The sequence below is a fragment of the Peromyscus eremicus genome, chromosome 6 (genome assembly GCF_949786415.1).
Source record: "Peromyscus eremicus chromosome 6, PerEre_H2_v1, whole genome shotgun sequence".
NCBI classification, from domain to species: Eukaryota; Metazoa; Chordata; class Mammalia; order Rodentia; family Cricetidae; genus Peromyscus; species Peromyscus eremicus.
In genome coordinates, this window is record NC_081421.1 from 25,977,854 (window position 1) to 26,003,988 (window position 26,135).

At 41.4% G+C, this 26,135-nt stretch overlaps 1 protein-coding gene across 1 annotated transcript in view; it reads left to right on the forward strand.

The window, feature by feature from the left end:
• The window catches only part of Pld1 (phospholipase D1), a 136,070-nt gene that overhangs the window by 39,062 nt on the left and 70,873 nt on the right, over positions 1–26,135 (forward strand). Inside the window, exons 12-14 of the mRNA XM_059265291.1 lie at positions 14,924–15,034; positions 19,106–19,306; positions 20,727–20,940. Of these exons, the coding sequence (XP_059121274.1) occupies positions 14,924–15,034; positions 19,106–19,306; positions 20,727–20,940 (526 nt within the window). The remainder of the gene's footprint in view (positions 1–14,923; positions 15,035–19,105; positions 19,307–20,726; positions 20,941–26,135) is intronic.

A 26,135-nucleotide genomic window follows, 5' to 3' on the forward strand; every position in this document is an offset into this window, starting at 1 on the left:
ACATATCTATAATTTTGATTGGTATAAATGACTAACCACTAATTTATATTTTCTGATTATCCTATATAATTTATAATAATAGCTTTTAAAAACTAGAACTTCACCCTACATTTCCAAATGAACTGCATGGGCACAATACCTCAAACAAAAACAGAAACACATATACAATATGATGTAACAAAAATAACCATACATTTTTATCAATATACAAAAATCCCCCAAACAAGAGCAGAAACACACATACACTGTGTTGCAACAAAAATTACCTTAAATTTGTGTCCTTACAAATACAAAACATTTTAGATCAATAGTTGTCCCTTAGTTTATAGTAGATTCAATCATCTACCCTATTATTTAAAGTAGACTAATAATCTACCCTTCTATCTTATCATTCCTATATCCTCCTCTTCTTTTTCTTTTTCCAAAGAGATCCCTGAATGTAATATCATTTGTATAATTTCCACCCTTGCCAATGCCAGTAATAATTAATAAACAACCCCCCAAAATGAAGGCAATCATCCATAACACACCAAATGACCAAATACCATTCTCCCCACCTCTTAGGAATGTAGGTATCATGCCCCCAAAATTACTTCCTGTTGTCTGGGGGTGATAATACCCTGAAAAAACTGAAATATTGGCCAAGTCCTGAGAAAACCAACTGCAACATTTATTGTTCAGCCTCTGTGTAATGGGAAAGTACAAAGCTTATCTGAAATCTTGGCTAAAGTATCCTATGAGGCTGGACCCTCTCAGTAAGCAACTTTAGAGTTGTCTTGGGCAGTTTGTAGTCTGATACTGATCTTTGGGTTGTTCTTGTCTCTTTAATGGCAATACCACAATCCCTATAGAATCCTCATTGAGGGGCCCTATCTTCTATTAGAGAAGTCAAAGGTCACTGTTATGAATGGTTATGGTTCACTGCTAAAAACCTAAACATTTTAAATGTCATATACAGAATAGTCATAATTTATAACTAATATTTACATCTATGGAAATTTTTAAATACTTAAAGCCAAAGGATTATGAAATTATTGACAATAGAAAAGTCCCTAAATTTTGATTTTCTTCTGTCCCACATCAGGTTGCTCTTCTGACATGAGACAGACATTTTGGATTTTCCTTTAACAAACATGCTTGGGTTTAGAGAAGGAGAGAACCATGCTCCAACCCTAAAGCCTGCTTTAAATTTTAATTAAATTGAGACTATAAAAAGACCATTTGCCTTTTATAGATGTAAAGGACAACAAAAACAAGTATTTAGGAAGACTTAGGAAATTTTATCCTGTTGGAAATATACCATACCATTTGGCCAGTTTAACTCTTAGCTATCTCTTCATCAGAAAGGCTTTCCTATTCAAATCTATTTTTTATCAATACTGATGGTATCCATAGCTTCTCTTCTCCTGTAGAAACAAAAGCAGAACCTTTCCCCTAACATAACATATAGCCTGGTTTCCATTCTGAGTTTAATACATCTTTAAAATATATAGGTTGATTTAATTCATCAGTTTTTTTCTATTATCTAATGTCTCTCTGTAGCTATTGTTCCTTTTTCATTAGCATTTAAGAAATTTAGAGTTAATAAAGTATTGTGTAATCTACTCTGGTAGGTCTTTGTTATTCCCTTCTGTTTATTAATCATTTCATTTAAAGTTTGATTAGACCTCTCTATAACTGCTTCTTCTGTGGGGTTATGTGGTATACCTATAATATGCTATATGTTATAATATTAAAAAAAGTTTCATTTTACTAGACACATGTGCTAGAGAATTGTCAGTCTTAATTTGTACAGGTATCCCCATAATGGCCATTTCTTCTAATAGATGTGTAATTACAGAATCAGCCTTTTCAGAACTCAAAGCAGTTGCTCATTGAAGTCCTGAACATGTATCTGTGGTGTGGTGTACATACTTTAATTTTCTAAATTCTGCAAAATGAAACACATCCATTTGTCAAATTTCATTTCTTTGAGTACCCTTTGGGTTACTTCCTGCAGGTAGAGTTTAGTTACATAAGGAACAAGTAGTACATTTTCTTACAATTTCCTTGGCTTGTTGCCAAGTGATGGAAAATTCATTTTTAATTTTTTTATTTTTTGGTTTTTCGAGACAGGGTTTCTCTGTGTAGTTTTGCGCCTTTCCTGGAACTCACTTGGTAGTCCAGGCTGGCCTTGAACTCACAGAGATCCGCCTGGCTCTGCCTCCCGAGTGCTGGGATTAAAGGCGTGCGCCACCACCGCCCGGCGGAAAATTCATTTTTTAAACCCTTGCTATTGACATGATTTTTTAAAATTAAACTCTGAGGCCTCCAGCACATTTCCTATTAATAACTGATCAATTTCATCATTATATTGTGCTAAAGAGCCTGACAGACCTGTATGGGATCTGGCATGTGTTATATATGGGATGATTCCTATTCCTGACTATTTCCTGTAATTGTATAAATAACAAAGTTAATTCTGACTTATCAGGAGTAAGTGCAGTGGTTTCAATATGTAAGACAACTCTTTATGCCTGCTGAGTCAGTAATTATATTAAAAGGTTCTGAAGAGTCTAATAATATTATGAGAATAGCATTTAATTCTGATTTCTGAACTGAATCATAAGGGCTTTGAGCCACTTTACTTATTTTTTTCTGATGCATAACCTGCCTTTTCTGATTTATTTGCATCAGTATAAAATGTAGGGGCTCCAGAAATTGGGGTACCTTTTATTATATGAGGTAAAAATCCAATTAGTTTTTTTTTAATTATAAACTGAAATCACTTGCTTTTTGGATAATTGTTACTTATCTCTCCCAAAAAATTACTGCAACTCTTTGCAGTCTTCATTCTCTTCCCATAAAGAAGCAATTTCAGCATTAGTAAAAAGCACTACAGTTTCTGTTGGGTCCATTCCTGTCAACTGACGAAGTCTTAATTTTCCTTTTAGAATCAACTCAGAGACCTTTTCCACATATGTTAATTTTTACCTTGTTTGTATGGTAAAAATATCCACTCTAAGATAGTATTTTCCCTCTACATTAAAATCCCTGTTGGGGAATGCTTAGAGGGTAAAATAATTAGAATGCAATCAACCTCCGGGTCCAAACAATCCACATGTGCATCCTATAATTTCTTTTCCACCAAAGCAAATTCTCTGTCAGACAGCTGATAATTTTCTTGGACTATTTAAGTCCTTGTTACCTTTTAAAGTTTGAAACAAATTACTCAGTTCTTGATTTGTTACTCCAGTAGTGGGCCATAGATAGGAAATGTCTTCCAGCAATTTTTGAAAGTCATTAAGAGTCTGCAATTGATCTCTCCTGATTTGTATTTTTTGGGGTTGAATTTTTTGTAAACCTATTTTATATCCTAAGTAATTAGTATAATCTCCTCTTTGTATTTTTTCAGAAGCAATTTGTAATCCCCAGTAAGGCAAAATTTTCTTTATGTCTTCAAACATTTTCTCTAAAGTATCTACATTTGAATCAGCTAGTAAAATATCATCCATATAATGGTAAATTATAGATTGAGAAAATTGTACATGAATTATTTCCAATGGCCATCTAACAAAATATTAGCACAGAGTGGGGCTGTTTAACATCCTTGTGGGAGAACCTTCCATTGATATTTCTTAATGGGCTGATAATTATTTTAAGTAGGCACCATGAAGGCAAATTTTTCTCTATTTTTTTCTTATTAAGGTATAGTGAAGAAACACTGTTTTAAATCAATAACTATAATAGGCCATTTAGGTAATAGAGAAGGCTCCAGGTTGTAAGGAGCCCATTGGCTGAATCACCTTATTAATAGCTCTTAGGTCTGTTACCATTCTCCATTCTCCATTTTTTTCAGATTTTTTTTTTTTTTGGTTCTTTGAGACAGGATTTCTCTGTATAGCCTTGCGCCTTTCCTGGAACTCACTCTGTAGCCCAGGCTGGCCTCAAACTCACAAAGATCCACCTGGCTCTGCCTCCCAAGTGCTGGGATTAAAGGCATGCACCACCACCACTCGGCTCAGATTTTTTTTTTTTTAATAACAAATGCAGGAGAATTACAGGGACTGGTTGATTCTTCAATACGTTGAACACTTAACTGCTCTTGTACCAGCTATTCTAAGGCCTGTAATTTTTCTGATGTCAAAGGCCATTGTTCCACCCAAACAGGTTTGTCAGTCAGCCATTTTAAAGGTAGGGCTGTTGGTACCTTTGAAATACCAACAGCTGTGGTGCCTTGCTTATGTACAGCTTGAATGGTCTGTGACTGTCCTTGATAGTATCTTTTGATATTTCTCTCTGAAGCATTCCATATTTTATAGTTTGTGTCTGAGATTGCGAGGATGTTAAAATGAGTATTCCATTGCTGTAGTAAATCATGCTTCCATAAATTCATTGCTATATTAGCCGCATATGGCTTTTTTTTTCCCTCTCTGTCCTTCTGGCCCTACACATTCAACCCCCCTTGCACTGTTTTACTTGCGATAAACTGCCAGTTCCTAAAAGCTGAACATTTACCTCTTGAGGAGGCCAACCTGGATTCCATGATTTTGGTGCAATTATTGTTACATCTGCACCTGTGTCTACCAAACCCTCAATTTCTATGTCATTTATTCATGTTTTTAACTTTGGTCTTTTCATTTATAGAAATTTGCCAAAATATTTGCTTTATGGTTTCTCCTGAAAATGTTGTTTTATCTTCTAAAGCTGTTCTGGCATCCAAATCAGTATGGCTTTTAATAACAGGCAGTAAATCATTTAATTGTTTTGTGGAGGATTTTCCCCAATGCTGGCAGGCAATGATTGAGCTACATTTGATACTGATATTGATATTGCAGGGTGTTTCCCAATGGCAAAGGGTTACCTGCCTGTCCCTTGTTGATCTATATTCATCAGTCCAATGCCAGTCTTTGCCATACCTTCTGCATACTCCAGAAGGCTGGGGCCTTCTGTTTGAATTATTTCTAGAAAAAAAAATTGATTCTAGGAGCACCTTGCCTACACTCCTTTTTCAGATGACCTTATCTACTGCAATTGAAACACCTAACATTTTGATTTTTCTTCGTATTTTTAGAAAGCAGTACTCCCATCCAAGTATTATTATTAGAAATATAGGAGCCAATATCAACTGTATTTCTGATCCACTCTTCTATGGGTGCTGATCTTGCCCTTAAAGGCCTAGTCACCATTTTACATGCTGCATTAGCATTTTCAAGAGCCAAAGTTTCAATTAATATTTGTCTAGCATCTGGATCAGATATCATTCTGTTTACAGCTGATATTAATCTGTGTAAAAAAATCAGTGAAAGCTTCTTTTGGACCTTGTATAATTTTAGTAAATGATTCAGTCCTCTTTCCTGATTCTTCAACCCTGTCCCAAGCATTCAAAGCTGCTATACAACATAGAATCAGGGTGTTATTATCCAACATACACTGTCTTTGCAGATCAGCATACTGACCCTCACCAAGAATTTGATCTTGGGAAATTTCATGACTTCTAACCCTACCACATTGTTCTAATTATCTAAATATAAAGAACTCACAATTCAACAGTTAAGCTAGAATTCTGCTTGCTCAGAGAGGATGAATAACAAGTAGCTAACCTCCCTTTGCTGGCATCTTCCAAAAAAAAAATCCTCATCCTTCTCTCAGCCCCCACTTAAAAAACCCTTGCTACACATGGTTCCTCCTTACCACCTCCTATCAGATTAATTTTATGTAATCAAACACATTTTGGCATTGTTAACAAAAGCAGTAGGAAAAAAATGCAATACATTTTAAAATAATATTCCCCAATAGTAGTGAGAGATAGTAGAGGAAATGTGGATTCACAGAGCTGAAATCCTCTCCCTCCCTCCCTCCCTTCCTCCCCCTCTCTCCCTTCCTCCTTCTCTCCTTCCTTCCCTCCCTCCCTTACCCTCCCTCTCATCCTTTGTCTTCCTTCTTTCCTCTTTCTGTCTCCCCTTCCCCCTTCCCTCCTCTCTCCCTCATTCTCTACTTCCTTCCCTTCCCTCCCTCCCCCTTCCTCCTTCTCTCTTTCCTTCCATACCCTACCTCCCCCTCCTTCTCTCTTTCCTTCCCTCCCTCCTCCTTCCTCCTCTCTTTCCTTCTCTCCTTTCCTCACCCTCCCTCCTTCTCTCCTTCCTTCCTTCCCTCCCCTCTCCCTCTCTCTCTTCCTTGACTTTCTTCATTCTTTCTGTCTCCCCCTCCCTTATTCTTTCCTTCCTTTCTGAACTAGAGAAGAAGCCCAGGTTGTTAGCTATCTATCCATAAGCTGCATCCCCAATCCTAGAGATGTCCATTTGAGATGCCCAGAGTACGAGGAGTCTGTAGACTTCTAAGTAGCCCAAGAAAGGTAGCAAATGTTGACCAGGGCTCAGGAGAAAGATCCTGCAAGCCTGGCCGTCTACCTGTTGTTGCCTGTTACCTGGCATGCATTTGTCTTCTGCCCTCAAGGTTCCTGGCCTTTTACACCACTGGAATGGCTTCTCATAGCTTTCGACCCACAAACCCTGCTGCAGTCTCTAATGAATACCATAGTGAACAAACATTACATTTTTTTTTTTTTTGGTTTTTCGAGACAGGGTTTCTCTGTGTAGCTTTGCGCCTTTCCTGGAACTCACTTGGTAGCCCAGGCTGGCCTCGAACTCACAGAGATCCCCCTGGCTCTGCCTCCCGAGTGCTGGGATTAAAGGCGTGCGCCACCACCGCCCGGCCAAACATTACATCTTGATGATAGTGTTGTGTTTTCAGATTAGATGCTTTCTGTAGCTTGTAATCTTAAATTGTGGGTAATGATATGTTTTAATTCCCTGAGAAACAGTGATGCTATGAAGGGTTATTGGCTCCATGGCACATTTAGTGGAGTGTTCTCCTTCATCTCACTGCACTGAATTTGTCTTTGCTCATAAAATTTTTAACATTTGAACCATTCCAATCTGATATGTCATGTGCACATGAACAATGCTTCTCATACATAATTTAGCTTCTGAAAGCCACATGCTAAATTAAAAAAGAATAGGGTGTGACATAATATTTATTTATTTATTTATTTATTTATTTATTTATTTGTTTGTTTGTTTGTTTGTTGAGGCAGGGTTTCTCTGTGTAACAGTCCTAGCTGTCCCGGAACTCACTTTATAAACCAGGCTGGTCTTGAACTCAAAGAGATCTGCCTGCCTCTACCTCCCAAGGCCTGGGATTAAAGAGGTGCACCACCATTGCCAGCTATTTTTGTATTACTGTGTCACAGAGATCCATAACATTGATTAAAATGAAACATTTCTCTTCTTTGTACAGATTGTTTTTTAATATTTTTAAGAAGAATCTATAAATCTGTCTGCCTTATACCTGATATGTAGGTCAACATCTCTTATAATAGCGTATTTTGTTTTTCTGGAGACAACTAAGTTGATAATACCATCTTTCCTGGGCCTCCTGATATGTGATGTTGTCATTAGTGCCAGCCAGTCTTGACAGCATGTTGTTGATGGCTCAGGCACCCTTGCCTCTGGTTACCACAGTTCTGCCGTTAGGACACTAGGAACTGAGAACACATGTTGCCCAAATTATGGTAACCAGAGCTCTGCACCACAATTGTGTATGTTTCAATCTTAGAAATGTGAGATTGACACCAAAGGAATTTTTCAGAGCAGTGAGCTGGCAGCAGTCACAGGGTTTTGCGTTTCACATTGAATTTGTCATCCACTTGAATTTTTTTCATCACAGGACACAAGACTGCAGCTATAGTCAGTCATCAGAGGGAAAGATGTCCGCACTAGAGAAGGGAGAGAGAGCCATACCCCTCTACCCAGAAAGCCGGTGGGATGCTCAGTAAGAGGCTGGGATGGCTTACAGAGGAAGAAAAGGGGCATCTTTAACCTCCAGGACCATATTTAAACAAAACTGATAAAAATACATAGATATTTGTGCTATGGTAGCCCAGTGTTTCTTATCTTTAAATAGTGAGGATATGATTTCCGCTTTTAAAAATTTTTCTTAAATTCTATTTTAAATTTATTTGTGTGTGTACACACGTGTGTGGACATCAGAGGACAACTTGAGGGAGTTGTAAGATTCAAATTCAGGCTTGGAGGCAAGTGCCTTTATCTGAGGAGCCATCTCATAGCCCCACGTTCCCCCACACACACTTTTTTGAGATAGGATCTCGTGTAGCCCAGGCTAGCATCTAAGCCCTGATCCTCTTGCCTCCCCTTCTCAAGTGTCGGTATTACAACTGAACACCACCACACAGCGACTTTAACATTCATCATTTGGTTCTCCTTCTCCTACTACTGCACCCTAAGGAAAGTTTTTGACAAACCCTCTGGGAGGGTTGTACAAGATAATGACAGGCAGCAGACAGACTTGACTGTGCTTTGGAAATGCTTGGACCATGCTACTCTGAATAAAGAGAAGAAGCTGGCCATGAAATGGGGTCCTTTTGATTGCCACTGTATTTTTTCATTGTCTTCTTGTGTGTTCTGTGTGTCCAAAGCCCCTAAAGTTCCCCTGTGTTTGTCCTGTTGTGCCAGAGTATCTAATGACAGGCTCCTTAGGAAGGAGGACTAAAAATGTGTCTGCAGTTTTTCAGTTCACTCTAGAACTTTGTTAACTTAAGTTCAGCAAAGATAAGAAATGTGTTATTTCACAAAGGTCCCTCCAGAGAGCCTTCTTAATTATTAATAGTGCTTATTAATAGTGCCCTTCTTCTTCTCTGAGAAAAAGCAGTTTGCTAAAGGGTCTTACTGTATAGTCCTGGCTGGGTTGGAACTTGTTACGTAGACCAGGCTGGTCTCAAACTCACAGAGATCCACTTTCATCTGCCTCGCAAGTGCTGGGATCAAAATCCTGCCCACTGTGCCTGGTCTGAAGTTGATTTTTATAAAGGATGAGAGGCCATGATGTAGCTGAAAGTTTTCCTGGTCCTGTCTTGCTCCCACAGCCCTACAGTGTGCAGCTGCTCAGACCCAAGTAAACACGCACACACAGGCTTATATTAATTAAAACTGCTCAGCCATTAGCTCAGGCTTACTATTGACTAGCTCTTACATTTAAACTCAGCCCATTTCTGTTAATCTATATGTCGCCATGTGTTCTGTGGCTTTACCTGTGTGTCATTATACGCTGTTCCCTGGATGGTGGACTGGCATCTCCGGATTCAGTCTTCCTCTTCCCAGAATTCTCCTTGTCTGTTTACCCCACCTATACTTCCTGTCTGGCTACTGGCCAATCAGCATTTTATTTATCAACCAATCAGAGCAACACATTCACAGTATACAGAGCAATATCCACAGCACTTCTCCCTTTCTTTTTTTTTTCCAAAAAGTAAGTTTTCAACTCCAACATAGCAAAAGTACAGATAAAAATACAGTTATCAAGCAAAAATTACAGTTACAATATCCAGTCTATTTATATTTGGCAAATTCAAAGAAAATATTCTATTTATCCTATATTTGTGAGTCTAAAGTCTCATATCCAATTAACTATCTAGTCTTCAACTACATCAAAGAGCCCAGAAGGATACAATATTACCTAAGTAAACAGGAAGAGCATTGTAAGCAACTTCCAAAAATCCAGAATGACAGAGACAACTGCCTGCCTGGACAGTCATCCAAAGTTCCTCTGCAACATTGGAGCATCCATCTTCAGCCCACAGCCCTAGAGTCTCCCAGTCACTTTTCTCTGTGTCCTATAGAATGTCTGGTAGTTTCCTCTGTGAAGCAGGAACCTGAAGGACCATTTTGCCTTGCAAAGTTCAGTGGTCACCTTCCTGTGGGTCCTGCATGTCCAGTTAATGCAACATTTTGTCAAGCAGTCCAGGCAAGAACAGTTTTTTGCCCAAATGGCTATTTTTGCCAAGAAGAAGCTAAACTCCATATGGAGTGTCTTTGACACCCATCTTTCTCTTTGAAGTAAATCAAAGCAGATGTGTCTCACGGTCCAGAAAGTCTAAGTTTTTAAAACATTTTAAATGCCATATTCTGTAGGTCTTTGAAGTATTTGAAGATTACCTACCTAACTGAATCATATCTATGTGTACCTAGAAAACTTAACATGACTATAAGTTTGACTATCATAGAAGACTAATTATTAATATGTATTTCTTTTTTTTTTTTTTTTTTTCGAGACAGGGTTTCTCTGTGTAGCTTTGCACCTTTCCTGGAACTCACTTGGTAGCCCAGGCTGGCCTCGAACTCACAGAGATCCGCCTGGCTCTGCCTCCCGAGTGCTGGGATTAAAGGCATGCGCCACCACTGCCAGGCTTAATCTGTATTTCTTAATTATCCATTACAATTTCAAATGAGCTGCATAAACATAATACCTTAAACACAAGTAGAAATATACACATGTATAACAAAATTAGCTTTAAATTTGTATCTATAAATTAAAATCTACACCAATGTAAAACATTTCAAACAAGTTGTTACTCTTTAAAAGTAGATTCAATAGTCTACCTTTTCATCCTATCATATCTATATCCTATATTTCTATATCACCAGGATCTAGTTTCGTTCTTCTACATTTTGAACCTAGTTCTCCCAGGACCATTTGTTGAAGAGGATGTCTTTTTGCCAATCCTTTTTTTGTGGTTGTTTTTTAATGTTTTGCCACAAAGCAGATGGCTATACTGTGTGACTTTAACTCTGGGCCTCTCTCCTGTTCCATTGAGCTGTGTGTTGGTGTGTTTTGCCAGTTCCCTGGCTTTCGTTCCTCTTGCTCTGTGGTGTAACTTGGAATCAGACGTGATGATGCCTCAGGCATTGGTTTTTTGCTCAACATTGTTTGATTATTGAGGCCTTTCATGCTTCTGTGAATTTTAGGATTTTTCTTTTTTTCTATGAAGAATGCCATTGGAATTTTTGTAGTGATTGTATTGAACCTATGGTGGCCTTTGGGGACACAGCCATTTTCACAAAATAAACTTTGCCAATCCTGAAACATAGATCTTTCCCCTTTCTTCTCATATCCTACCATCTTATATATCCCAGGCTGACAGTGAACTCACTACATAGCCAAGGATGTTGACCTTGAACTTCTAATCCTCCTGCTTTGTGCACCACCATGCCTGGTTTATTCAGTGCTGGGGACTGAACCCAGGGTTTCCAGCATGCTAGGCAAGCACACGTCCAACTGAGCTACACCTCTAGCCTGTTGTCTTTAGTGAATTTCCTTAGTGTTTTAAATGATCATTGTAGAGGACTTTCATTATTTGGTTAGGTTAATTCTGAGGTAATTTTTTTCTTTTAAGCTTTTTTGTTTGTTTGTTTTTTAGAAAGGATTTCTCTGTGTAACAGTTCTGGCTGTCTTGGACTCACTCCGTAGACTGGGCTGACCTCAAACTCACAGAGATCCTCCTGCCTCTGCCTCCCGAGTGCTGGGATTAAAGATGTGTGCCACCACCACCCAGCTTCTTTTAAGCTTTTATGAATAGCAATGTTTTACTGATCATTATCTCTGCACAATTGCTGTTTGCATATAGGAAGGCTACTTCAAAGAATTATGTTTAAATTACAAACTTAGCCTCTGTCTTCTGTAGGTTTGGCTTTTGGTTTGCCAAAATAGCTTCTATGGTTTCATAAGCCTGCACTGTTACAACAAAGCAAATGGCCTTATCGCAAAGGGACGATTTCCTTTGCCATTTATGGAGTTTATGGTTATGCTATGATATGGTGCACACTTTGCTATTTATGGAGTTTATGGCTGGGTTGTGATCTGGAGTGCATTTTGTCATTTATGGAGTTCATGGCTGCCCTGTGATATGGTATGCAAAAGGGAAGAAATCACTGCTTTATTATTATGGTAATCTGACAGGCATTAACTGTTTATTACAGGTATAAGTGCAAGTATATAAGACAAGCCCCATTAAAAATAACATTTGTATAATTACTTCCTTATTAGTAATTGGTATTTAAGATAAAAGGGGACAGAATTTATACTCTATTTCCTGTAGATTCACTTTATTCAAGTGAGAAAAGACATGGTATGGAAGAAACTACCAGGTATAATATTTGGAAGGTGTTGGTGCAGTCCACGAGAGTTAACATCTTTATCTCAAAAATCCACCAGTTAACCTGCTGAGTGGGAAACTGCAGGTTTTAGACCAAGTACCTAATTTGCAAATTACTGTACCTCATTAATATTAATATTTTAAGCTCAAGAGGCAGAATTTGGAGATACAGTGGTTAAGAATGTTTTCTGTGCCGGGCGGTGGTGGTGCACGCCTTTAATCCCAGCACTTGGGAGGCAGAGCCAGGCAGATCTCTGTGAGTTCGGGGCCAGCCTGGGCTACCAAGTGAGTTCCAGGAGAGGCGCAAAGCTACACAGAGAAACCCTGTCTCGAAAAACCAAAAAAAAAAAAAAGAATGTTTTCTGTAAAACCCTGAGGGCCTGAGTTCAGATCCATGTCCATAGGCAGCAAGCTGGGAAGGGTTTAGTGTGGACTTTTCACCCCAGTGCTGTAGAGCAAGAGACAGGGACCTGCTGGGGTTTATAGCAGAAAAATGAGCTCTGGTTTCAGGGAGAGGCTGCCTCAAGGAATGAGGAAGACAGTGATAGAGGGGACACACAGAGCCTTTCCGTGTTGCTCACACACAGGCAAGTGCATGTGTGCTGCACATCACCACACCCATGGGCTCCTGTGCATGGGAATGCATGTGTGCCACACATCACCACACCCATGGGCTCCTGTGCATGGGAATGCATGTGTGCCACACAGCACCACACCCATGGGCTCTTGTGCATGGGAATGCATGTGTGCCACACAGCACCACACCCATGGGCTCTTGTGCATGGGAATGCATGTGTGCCACACATCACCACACTCACAGGCTCCTGTGCATGGGAATGCATGTGTGCCACACATCTCCACACTCACAGGTGCCTGTGCATGGGAATGCATGTGTGCTGCACATACATCACTCTCACTCATACACACAAAAGAATTAGAGAAACACTCTCTAAAAGCAAAAGCAGAATTTTATCCACTTGAAATAAATGAACCTCAGGGAATGAGGTCAGGTTTATGCATATATTACTTAGGTTGAAATTTTGGGTTATAAACTTTGAATTATACTTTTCCCCCCCAGAGACTTCTTTTTAGCATTGACCATAGTTCAGTAATAAATTTTTAACATACTTAAATAGAAAAATATAGCCAAATGATAGAAGGGGAAAAAATAATTTTCCCTTCGTGCCCTCAATTAGTGTTTTATTACAGAGCACTGACTGACAGGTCATCAAAAATCAACCTGTTCCCTTCTTGCCTACATTTTTATGTCCTTATTTCTTTATTCAAATTATATATTTCTTATTATCTTTTTAAATGTATTTACTTTTAGTTTTTAATTATGTTTGTTGGGTAAGCTTGTATACATATGCACGGTGCCTCAAAGGCCAGAGAAAGGCATGAGATCCCCTGGAGGTAGAGCTCTGAGCTGCCTGATATGGGAGCTGGGAATCACACTCTCACCCTCAGCAAGAGCGCTGCAGGCTTGTAAGTGCTGAGCCATCTCTCCAGCACACCATTCTTTAAAATATACATGTATTAATGTGTGTGTGCCTCTGTGTGTGTGTGTGTGTGTGTGTGCATGCATGCACACACGTGTGAGTGTATATGCATGCTGTAGTGTATGTGTAGAGGTTCTCTCCTTCTACAGGGGTTCTAGGGATCAAACTCAGGTCATCAGCCTTGGCAGCAGTCACCTTTATTTACTGAGGCAGCTTGTCAGCCCTGCACTTCCATATTTGATTGTACTAGTAATTGAATAGTTATAGTGAGCAATAAATACGTTCTGAAGGCCAGGCATTAACTGGAGAAATGGAATTATGTATGTGTGTGCACATGCATGTCCAAGCAAGTGTATGAAGCATGTGTGACATGTAGATTAATTTTGACTTTTTTTTTTTTCAGAACAAGGGTGTATGTTCTAATACATTTAATAAACACCTGATTGTAAATCTAGCAACCTTCCATAACCTTAGACTCATTTCAGGCATAACTAGCCAGTGAAGCGATGTGGTCTTATAAGGAATTCACACACTATACAGTATTGGCAGAATAACACTGGAAACTGTGTATTTATTCCCATTTTCTATTGCCTAAAAGCACGAACTCTTAATGTCATTTGAAGTTGTATTGTGAACACATGGCTCTTGCTGGTCAGATGGTACAACTCGGTAGGAGTTCACCGGGCACTTTCTGATTTAATGTGACAGTGAAATGGCCCCCAACAGCCCTGTCTGTTTTCTTCTGACCCACAGTCCAGGGGCAGATATGTGTTAGTTTGTGAGTCCACATCACAGCTACTGCTGCAGCGAAGTCCTTTTGCTGGTAAGATGGACATTAAGAATCTAGTTGTGAGTTAAGAGCTAGCACATTCATTTTTGAAGATTCAAAAGTGTCTCCTCCATTTAAACCATTTCTTTTTTCAGGCAAGAAAAATTCTGCACACTCTCTGCCTGAGACATTTAGGACGCATTTGGCACTAGCTGCTGCCTCAAAGGCTTGGGTCACAGTTCTCCTGAGTGACAAGCGCTTGGGGGTGTCTAGAAAGGCACTGAGGCTGCTGGGCACCTTCAGGAACTGAGGTGTTGGTCTCTGCATCCTGGATTTACAAGTAGTCCAGCACCAACACTCTTGTGATTGAACCTATGGGAACGAGGATGGTTTTCTTTTGAGATAAGATCATGTAGCCTCGGCTGGCCTTGAACTCCTGTTCCTCCTGACTCCATCTCCCCAGTGCTGGAATAACCAGTATTTGATACCACACCTAAGTTTCTGTATTTCCTGTTTGTGTCTTGACATAATACATGCCGTTCCTTGTACTGTCTGTTCATTGACTACTTTCACACCAGTTTATAGAACTAAGGAGCTCTGACACTGGGAAGGAGGGAGGGAGGGAGTCATGGCCCTCCAGACGCTCATTCCTCTTTCCTTTGACAGCAACAAGGTGTTCGGATTTTCATAATGCTTTACAAAGAGGTGGAGCTAGCCCTCGGAATCAACAGCGAATACAGCAAGCGGACTTTGATGCGGCTGCACCCCAATATAAAGGTACCGGGTACCAGTTCTCACTGTCCCACAGGAGCCTTTTCCATGTAGATTCCCTTAATCTTCATTTTTGAATGAACAGCATCAAACCCTCAGAAATGCACTGTTATATTGTCTTGTTTTGCTTTTCTTAGCATACAAAAGGGTGAGTATTCATACCTTGTTCCCTCCCCATTTCCTTCACGCAGCCTCCTGCTCCCCCTTCCCTTCATCCTCATAGCACCCTTTATTTTGCTTTTATATCACATGTATTTCCATACCCTCTTCCCCCCTCCCTGTTCCCTTCAGACTTCTCTCCCCCTCTCACGATCCCGTTTCAGTTTCTTGACCCTACGCACACCCCATAGATGTGCACATTTATGAATGTTGAAATCTAGGATCCACACATGAGAGAAAACGTTTGGTATTTGTCTTTCTAGGTCTGGGCTACTTTACTTAATACAATAGTTTGCTTTTCCATCATTTTTCTGAAAATGTCATTATTTCATTTGTTACTATTAAATAAAATTCTATCGTGTATACATACCACATAGTCTTTATTTATCTATTGATGGGCATCTGGATCAGTTCCATTTGCTTGCCTTTGTGAATAGAACAGCAATACACATGGATGTACAAGAATCTGTGTGGTGTGACTTAGTTCTGTATATACCCAAGAGTACAGCTGAGCCCCATGGCAGTTTTAATTTTAGTTTCTTCCCTTTCTTTCTTTCTCTCTTTCTTTTCTTTTTTTCTTTCTTCTTTCCTTCCTTCCTTCCTTCCTTCCTTCCTCCCTCCCTCCCTCTCTCTCTCTCTCTCTCTCTCTCTCTCTCTCTCTCCCTCTTTCCTTTTTTTTTAAAATACAATCTCACTATGTGGTCTGATTGGCCTGGAGCTCTCTCTGTAGACTGGGCTGGCTTCTGACTCACAGAGGTTCTTTGATGACTAATGATGCTGAATGCTTTAAAAAATTTTTTTTCTGAGACCCGTCTGTTCAGCTGAAATATTTCCTTATACACCCTCTGTTGATGGGAGTGAGTAGAGCTTACATTTCTCAACCTAACCCTGATAACTGAAAATGAAAGTTGAGCAAAGAACTTGCTTCCTGCACTGTTTTATCGAGTTCTGTCTGCTCTCCACACTGCCAAACAACTTGGGTATAAAGTCACCACCCAGTTCTCTGATTGCTGATAGCAATAAAGAGACTTCTTCTAGGATTTGAAATTCTGTAGATTTTCAGACCAACAGTATTTAGTGTAAAATATTTGGAAAAGCTCCTTGAAATCTCATTAGACCTAAAATCGATTGATAGATATTATTCAGCCATTAAGTCACAAGAGTTATTCTCTAGCAGGCTTAAAATATGTAACAATTATGTATCTCACTTGGTTAAAAACCAGTCAAGAGGATAAGAGGATAAGTCACTCATTTACCAGGTGTGATTTCGTGACATTAGCAACTGAAAAGAATACAACAAATTGTGGTTTCTCAGAAAATGGATCTACCTCAAGACTCAGTGTAGTTGGAAGTTTTTCTGTCTTGCCCGGTCCTGCAGCCGCTCAGACCCAAGTAAACACACAGAGGCTTATATTATTTTTAATCTATGTGGTCCAATGGCTCAGGCTTCTCACTAGTTAGCTCTTACATCTTAAATTAATCCATTTCTATAAATCTATACCTCGCTATGTGGCTTGTGGCTTACCGGTACTTTTTATTTTGCTTTTCCTGGTGGCATCTGCTTCATTGTTCTTTCTCCTTCCACTGTCTCTCTTGTATTTTCTCACCTGGCTCCATCCTGCCCTGCCATAGGCCAATGTAGCTTTATTTATCAACCAATCAGAGCAATACATATTCACAGCATACAGAAAGATATCCCACAGCAACCCAGTTATCCCACTCCTGGGCATATACCCGATTCATCCTACCACAAGGACACATGCTCACCTATGTTCATAGCAGCTTTATTCAGTATAGCCTGAAACTGAAAACAAACTAGATGCCCCTCAACTGAAGAATGGATAAAATGTAGCACATTTACACAATGGAGTATTACTCAGCTGTTAAAAAAACAATGCCATCATGAAATTGGTTAGCAAATGGATAGAACTAGAAAAAATTCATCCTGAGTGAGGTAACCCAGACCCAGAAAGACAAACATGGTATGTACTGACTTATATATAAGTGGATATTAGTTGTAAATAAAGGATAATCATGCTATAATTCACAGACCCAGAGACACTAAGTAACAAGGAGGGTTCATGGGGGAATGCATGGATCTCCCAGAGAAGGGAGATAGAATAGATTTCATGGGTGGACTGGGGGTGTGTAGGGATGGGAAAAAGGAGGAGTCAGGTGTGGGAGAGATGGAGGGAGAGAGTACTGGGAGAGGCAGTTGGAATGGGAGGACATTTTGGGGTGAGGTGTTGTTACTTTCTTGTTGGACTATCTTTGGATAGCCAGCTCCCAAATAATGACACAAAGACTTCTTATTAATTATGAAAGCCTTAGCTTAGGCTTTTTCTCAACTAGCTCTTGTAACTTAAATTAATCTATATTTTTTAATCTACATTCTGCCACGGGGCTTGTTACCTCATCTCCATACTGCACCTCCTGCTCCCCCTGTGTCTCACTGGTGACTCCACCTTTCCTCTTCCCAGAGTTCTCCATCTGACTGGAAGTCCTGCCTATTCTCTCCTGCCTAGCTATTGGCCATTTAGCTTTTTTATTGTACCAATCAAATGGCGCCTTGGGCAGAGACACATCTTTACAGTGTAAACAAACATTCTGAAACAGTGAGGTAGAAACCAGTGCAGTGGAAACTCCCTGCAATCCACTAGGGTGACCCTTGTGAAGAAATGGAGGTGGAGGAGAAAGAAAAAAAAATAAGAAAAAATACAACAAATGACACCATCAAGGACATGAAAAAGCAAACCACAGAAGAGGAGAAAATATTTACAAATCATAGATCTGAGAAGCAGTGTGTTTCTAGCCTATGCAGAGTTCTTGTACAATTCAACCATTAGAAGACAATTTAAAATGAGCCAAGGCCCTGAACAGACATTTCAGAAGATTCCAATGGCCAAACCACACAAGAAAACATTAAACATTACTAAGAATCAGGAAAGTGCCCATCAAAACTCCAGGGGGATGCGACTTCACACCCACTAGGCCAGCTATAATCAGCGGTCAGGTAACAGCTAGTATTGCTGAGACGGTAGAGAGTGTACATGTTGATGGAGTGAATAATAGTACAGTCACTTTGGAAAACTATCTGCTAGCTTCTCAAAAGTTAGGGTTACAGTTACCATATGACCTAGCAATTGGGCCTCTAGGTCTGCACCCAAGAGAAGTGAGACCAAGATCTATGTACAGACTCACATGGACATGTGCTAGCCGCAGTGCTCGTGACAGCTAACAGGCAACATTTTTGTGTCTTCCTACTTACAAACATCAACATAAGAGAGGTCCAATGGGATCATGTAGGGAATCTTCCTGAGAGCGGCTTCTCAGCGTCTCCAGCACTTACACATAAGGAGCTGTCCAGGTATCTGTGTGCTCGTATCATCGGAGTACAAATATAATTTATTAAACGTCTTTCCACAAGTGCATGTTGGCTAAGTATTTTATTTACTTATTTATTAATTTATTTATGCCAAGGGTAACTATTGGAGGGGATGGAAAGAGAACTCTAGCTGTTAACTTGATCTAGCCTTAATGATTGCCCTTCGAGTCAAATGCCAGCTCCCTTAAACCACCTCATCTGGCTGAGGACTTAAACCAGAAGAGGGTCACGTGGGGGCCCACGCTTGGAATGCCAGAGACAAGAGGATCTCAAAAGACCAGCCAGGTTAGTCCTTAAAAAAAGGAAGGAAGGAAGGAGAAGAAAAGAAAAGAAAGGAAAGGAAACACTGGATAGAAGTCTTTCTCTGCTAATACTGAGAATGAAATTTGAAGTTTGAGGGACTTTCTTAGGCATGTGTAGAACACATTTTTGTACCTGAATTATTTTTTTAAATGTTTACAGGGAGAAAGCAGACTTATTTTATTGTGATGTAATGGACATTTATAAACCACATTCTTTGTGGATTTCTCCAGGTGATGAGGCACCCAGACCATGTGTCATCCAGTGTCTATCTGTGGGCTCATCATGAGAAGCTTGTCATTATCGACCAATCGGTGGCTTTTGTGGGTGGGATTGACCTCGCCTATGGAAGGTGGGATGACGATGAACACAGACTCACAGATGTGGGCAGTGTGAAGCGAGTCACCTCAGGACTGTCCATGGGCTCTCTCACAGTAAGTACCTGTCACCTCAGTGGGACAGCACAAAACTGACAGGCTTGTCTAAACCCATGAATAGCATGACTGACCCTGTGATTCAGAGGTGGCATCCGAGAGGTGTGATGGACATACCCACTAGCCTGCTCTACCTGCCTAACCCGGAACCCGGCCTCGTTCGGCTTCTCTCCCACAGGGAGAGAGAGCGTGTGGTCGGTATAGCGGTTTAGCATATGCTATCTCAATCAGCTCCCTGGTTTTCTATTCAAAGTAGGAATTTAATTTTCTATTTGAGAGAAGGTGTTCATGAACAAAAATGTGTGACAGTTGGTACTTAGGTTAAATAAGAATGAGAAGCCCATCCCAGGAAGCTTCCAGAGCTTCGTTTTGTGCACTTCACTTATAAGAGTGTGTGCATTTGTTTTTAGCATTTTCCTACTTACGGATGCAAAAATCACCAGATCAGTCTGGGGTCACTCAGAGTGAACTGCAGCAGGAAGTTAACTAATGACTTCTCAGAGTCCCTGCTAATCAAGAGCTGCCAGAACGCTTGTTCTGGGTTTCAGCTCTCCACTGCCAAAATGCAGTGTCCTTATTCAAAGATGTCATGGGCTCTTCTTACTTACTGATGGTTACGTTGTGCTGGCTTCTGAGGGTTGAGAGGAAGAGCAATGTACTGCCTAGACACATGGGTTAGCTTTTCTCATCGAAGTGACCCAAGGCTGGACAAGTGACGTAAGGGAGGTGAGGCTGCTTGGCCACAGGTTAGGTACAGTCCATGCTGCTGAAGGTGTGGAGGCAGGAGCTGGACTCCTGCTCATCCCATTCCAACTGCAGTGAGGAAGCTCGGAGAAGACAAGCCTTCAAACCTCAAGGCCCTCCCCCAGTGATTCGCCTCCCCCAGCAAGGTTCCACCTCCTAAAGCCTTCCAAAATACTGCCACCAACTAAGTGTTCAAACAACCTGTGGGGAACATTTCTTGTTAAAGCCACAGCAATGGGTAACAAAGAAAATGATTGACAGAGGAAGTCAGTTCATCAGAGAAGTTGTATAGTTTAACAGTGGATTTAAATAGTGTAATTAGTGTGAGGTAAAAAGGTCAGTGAATGAAATTTTGAGAATTTTAACTAGGTGTGGTGGCACACACCTTTAATCTCAAAATGTGGGAGGAAGAAGCAGGTGGATCTCTGAGTTTGAGACCAGCCTGATCTACATAGAAAGTTCCGGGACAGCCAGGGCTATGTAGAGAGACTCTGTCTCAAAAACAAAATAAAAACAGAAGAATCTGACTGCAAATCCACCACTACCCCATGGCTGACCTGAGACTCTATGGTGAGTTTGTTCTGAGGGAACCACCACTGTCTGTAAACCTCCTCTCAGCTCTACTGAAGTGAAAGCCCATTCCATGTCACACATTTTTTTTTAATAACTTTCTCAGGCAGCAACAATAGAGTCTACGGAATCCTTAAACCTCAAGGATAAACATGAATCTCATAAAAACGAGCCCATCATGAAGAGTATAGATGAAACAGACGGCAAGCTGAAAGGGATAGGAAAGCCCCGGAAATTCTCCAAGTTTAGTCTCTATCGACAGCTGCACCGTCGCCATCTGCACAACTCAGACAGCGTCAGCAGCATCGACAGCGTCTCCAGTGAGTCACGCCTTTGCTAGACCGTCTCGAGGCTGTGCTGTGATCCTCGCAGCCGGCCGGGCCTTGGCCAACCTGCTTTTAAAAAATCTGTGGTGGCATTCAATGAGTAATGCCTCAAGATGGCCATGCCGTCCCGTGTGACACCACGGCACCTCCGGCACTGTTTGTATTTTGAGACAGGGTCTCATGTACCCCAGGCTGGTCTCAAACTCACTATGTGGTAGAAACTGATCTTGGGCTCCTGTCCATCCCAGTCTGGATCACAAGCAGGCACTGAGATGCCTGTTTTATAAGGTTCTGGGATTAAACCAAGGGCTCTCTCTGTGCATGTAAGCAAGCACGCTACCAATTGAGCTCCATGTCTGGTTTCCTTTGCCTCATTTAGAAACGTATTTATTATCAATACAAAGTAGTCATAACGACCACTGTTGAAACTTTCGATGGTCCCATAATGACTAAAGCTTTCTAAAATATGACACACTATAAAAGGCAAAGGAAGGCCTTAGGTGTACTTTACAAACCTTTTGTAGAAGAAATGTATTTCTCTTTTCATCCAGAAATATATCAGTAGACATCAGATATTCTATATCTTATGAACTGACTATTCTTTGCAAATCTTGCTTAGAGCGCTGCGATTTTCTATCACACTAGCTCTCATGGCTGTTTCTGTAGACCTGTTTATTTTAAAACCGATTAAACTTGCTTTCAAGTTTAGAAAATTTTATATAGATACATACATATATATGTTAAGGTTTCTTTGTAAAACAAAAAAGAACTCTCAACTTTCTCCAGGTTATTTTAACCACTATAGAAGTCACCAGAATCTAATCCATGGTTTAAAGCCCCACTTGAAATGCTTTCGCCCTTCCGGTGAGTCCCGGCAGGGGCTCACTGGGCACAGCACTGGTAAGTGACTTGCTAGCGTCAGAAGCCCACGGGCTTCAGCTTCTGTTGCTTCCTCTGCTGTGTGAGCACAGTGAGTGTGTGTTCAGAATGGCTTTCTGCTCAGTCTGCGTGTCCCATGGTAGGTAGGACCTGCTCCATGTACGTGCGAGCTCTGTGCTTCTGAGAACCTACACTCCAGTGGTGGAGAGAAGAAAACGTGCTGAGCAGCCCTGTAGCACAAGGCATGTATTCACAAGCATGCACGCACGTGCGTGCACACACACACACACACACACACACACACACACACACACAGTTCTGTGCAAGGCGGAAGGACTTCCTCTTGCTGACCCAGAGAGATGTTTCGAGTAGGAAGCTTGTCTGCTGGGTCTAACAGTGGCTTGAGGGGTAGGTGAGGATGGGAAGCTTGAGGGGTAGGTGGGGATGGGAAGCTTGAGGGGTAGGTGGGGATGGGAAGCTTGAGGGGTAGGTGGGGATGGGAAGCTTGAGGGGTAAGTGGGGATGGGAAGCTTGAGGGGTAGGTGAGGACGGGAAGGTGTTGCAGGTAAAGGAAATGATCCCAGCAAAGGCCCTGAGATGGAAAAGACCAACATTTTCCCGGTTGACAGGAAGTGCCACTTTTGGCCGAGACGTGGTGACTGGTGTTAAGAGGACACACTTGGGGCACAGAGTCCCCGAGAAAGTAGGGAAAATATGACTTCATTTGTTGAAAAAATCATGAAGGTTTTGGTAGAACCATCATGTTTTCCACAGGATGAGTTAGAAAATGTTGTCTGATACCTTTTATGAGAAGAATTTATCAGGGCCTAAATTATTTGGCAACTCCTCTGACCTAAGGATGAGGAATTTCCACAATAAACCAGCAGCCGAGTGCTCAGCTGCTCCCACACTGCCCTGGATGCTTGCAATGCCTGACAGGAATATTATCTCCTTGTCACAGATGAGAAAACTTGACCCGGATGGCAAGAGACTCACTTGCCCAGTGTAGTCCCAGTTCACCAGCGTCCTCACGCTCAGTATTTACATGTGAAATTTAGCAGAAATGCAAACACCCCGTCCATTTGACCTCGGCTTGACCCCGAGGCTAAGATTTTGTTCTGTTAGATTAGGACGTTGAAGTCCAGCTGACAGGCGGGATGAATCTCCAGGGAACCTGACTAGTAGGGCTGGAACTTAGAGAGTGGCCAACGTTCTTTAGGAATCCAGCTTTCAAACTGTTTTAAATTCTATGTGTTTAGTTTTGTGTGTACATATGCGTGTGCCTAGGTTATTATGGTGACTGTGCGGGTCAGAGAGCAACTTGTAGGAGCTGGTCTTCTCTTTCCACTAAGTGGGTCCAAGGGAATGAACTCAGGTCTCCAGGCTTGGTGGCAAACACCTTTATCTGCTGAGCCGTCACGTGGACCCAGACACAGCAATTTTTAAAATGCATTAACTATATGTAATGAGCCAAAGCTCAGTGTAACTGTTAATCTTGTAAATTCTAACACTATTGATACCCAATTAAAAATAGGAAACATTATATGGGAGATGTCTTAGTTATTTAACGTAAGGCTAGTTCTTGATTGGCATATGAATTTAGCGACAACTTTCATTTATGTCTGTGCCTGTGTGCACCTCAACGTTCTGAGGTCTGGAAGCTTTCGGGTTACCGAGGGGACAAAGACAGGTAGGTACCTGCAGCTGTCAATATTAGGAAGCGTTCTCAATTAAGCAGGCCTGGAGAGTGGCCATTCTGGTGTGTGTGTTTGCTGCTTTATAAGTGAGGTTCAAAGTGGGATGGAAGAAGGAAGTTGCTGAAGTATGAAAGGGTCTGCCCCTTGACAGTCAGTGGGGTACACGCGCGGGGGGGGGGGGGTAGCAAGTGGAACTGAGGCCCGTTAGGCCAACTCTGGCTGAGGGTGTGAGACCCACTGTGATGCTGCTGGGAAGTGGCCTTGACAGGCATTTACAGTCTCCTCCACTCACTGACTGGAGACGTGTTTATTTTAAGAGAAAAGGAGGAAATAAACAACTCAAATTTTAGCCTCTGGGAATGATAAGGAAGTAGGGGGTTGGGTCATCCTTAATGAGACAGAGCAGCCATTAAAGCAGAAACTCACATTGTTCTTTAAAGATTTATTTTAACTTTATTCTTTTTTTTTTTTTTTTTTTTTTTTTTGGTTTTTCGAGATAGGGTTTCTCTATGTAGCTTTGCGCCTCTCCTGGAACTCACTTGGTAGCCCAGGCTGGCCTTGAACTCACAGAGATTCGCCTGGCTCTGCCTCCCGAGTGCTGGGATTAAAGGCGTGCGCCACCACCGCCCGGCTTTATTTTAACTTTAATCATGTGTATATTTGTGGTGGATGCAGGAAGCCAAACTCAGGTCCCCTAAAATAACAGCATGCACTCCTTACTGAGCCAGCTCTCCAGCCCCTTTGCATGCTTAATTGAATAAATGTGTACTGAGCGCCTATGACATGCCAACCACCGTCCTAAGTACTATGAATGAAATTAAGGTAATAAGGATGGGTGTTACACACAAGACCGTTGCTTGTAGTATATCAAGCAGTGATAATTATTACAATGGAGACCAATGGTGTGAAAGCAGAGGGGTGAATTACTCTTCTTAAATAACCTGATTAAAGAATGATACTCTTATGGGTTGAGTTTGAACTAGAGATCAAAAAGGAGAGGAGGAGGAGAATAAGAAACTTTGGGGAGGTGTCCTAAGCAGGAACAATGGCAAATTCAAAGAGCCCAAGGCAGGGGAACGATTCGGATGTTCTAGAAATGTGGCTGTGGAGATGGGAATGTTAGAAAAGCAAGAAGGTGGGGACTGGATGGATTATAAGCAGCTTTGTAGGCTACTGTAAGAATTTGATCTCTAGGGAAGTCAGCGGATCGTGTTAATGTACAGATAGCCACATGGAAGGGACTCCTGGGATGCCTTGCCGTGCATGCAGAGGCCAGTATGCAGGGTACAGGTGTGAGGGGTCCCTGCAGGTGTCCAGGCAGGGGAGTGAACTGCATGTGGAGATAAGTATGAAAACCAGGTGCAGGCTGACTTTGTCAACCTGGATCAGACTCTGCGGAGTCTAAAAAGAGACGGTTTCTCTCCAGTGTACTTAAGCCCAGGATAATTTGGAAAAAAAAATTTCTTGATGGAATAAAATCCCCTGTGCACAAAGAAGCGTAGTTACATTGAAACTCAACTCAGGGCACACGTCGTTTCCTCCAAGAAGATGGGTTCTAGAGAGGCTGCCTGTGCAGCTTAGGGACCTAAGGGTCTGGCCTGGTCTGGTCGAACAGATAGTGTAGAGGTCATTTGGGCTGTTAGCCACGTCTGGTCCTGATTGTGTGAGTTCCAGAGAGCCTCTGGCTGTAAGGGTCATTTAGATTCCTGGTCACCTCCAGTCTTGGTTGTAGGACTTGATGCGGCCTGGTAACACAGGTAACACAGATCACCCCACTGTTTATCACTCCCAATTCTCAGCTTTCTGGATGGAAGAACAGGTTTTTCATCTTTCTTACTGGAAAGACAATCCTGTGTGCTTAGCATTCCAGGTTTCTCTGGAGATCTGTGGGGGCAAGGGCCTTCTTGCTGTGCTTCCAACACAGGCAAGATCACTGCAGGGTTTAAGCAGAAAGACTGCACTAAACTTAATTCCTCTTAAGGAGGTCAGGAACCATGGTAGATTCTGTAATAAGTATTTTAATTCGAAGAGCATTCAGCTACACTTGTGGATTTTTTGCTTTGTTTTGTTTTTGTTTTGAGACAGGGTTTCTCTGTGTAAAAGCCCTGGCTGTCCTGGAACTCACTTTGTAGACCAGGCTGGCCTCGAACTCACAGCCTCAAGGATTTTTTTTTTTGTCTTTTCAGAATTATGTTCTAAGGATAGTCCCAGGTTTCTATTGCTTTGCCTGACACTATTTTAAATACAGAATTTGATTCCTCTTATACTTGGGAAGCATTTGCTGAGCTTTCCTTTGTAAGTAATACTGAGCAGATCAGTAAACAGGATTTCACATTGATGGGGTGGTAATGGTAAGTTAAGGCTTCTCCAGACTTCTCTGGGCTGCAGTGCACCAGGTGCCTAAGATGCCATGTTCCCTCAAGAAGCTTAGCTCAGGCAGGCATGGTAGCATGTAGCTGCAGTCTCAGCATTTGGGGAACAGGGGCAGAGGACTGTGGCAAACCTGAGGCCAGCCTGGCTTCCATAGTGAGTTTGAAGCCAGCTTGTAGCTGGAGAATTTTTCTCCAGCTCCCACCGCCAAGTCCCACCAGTCCCGGAGCCCAATTATAAAAT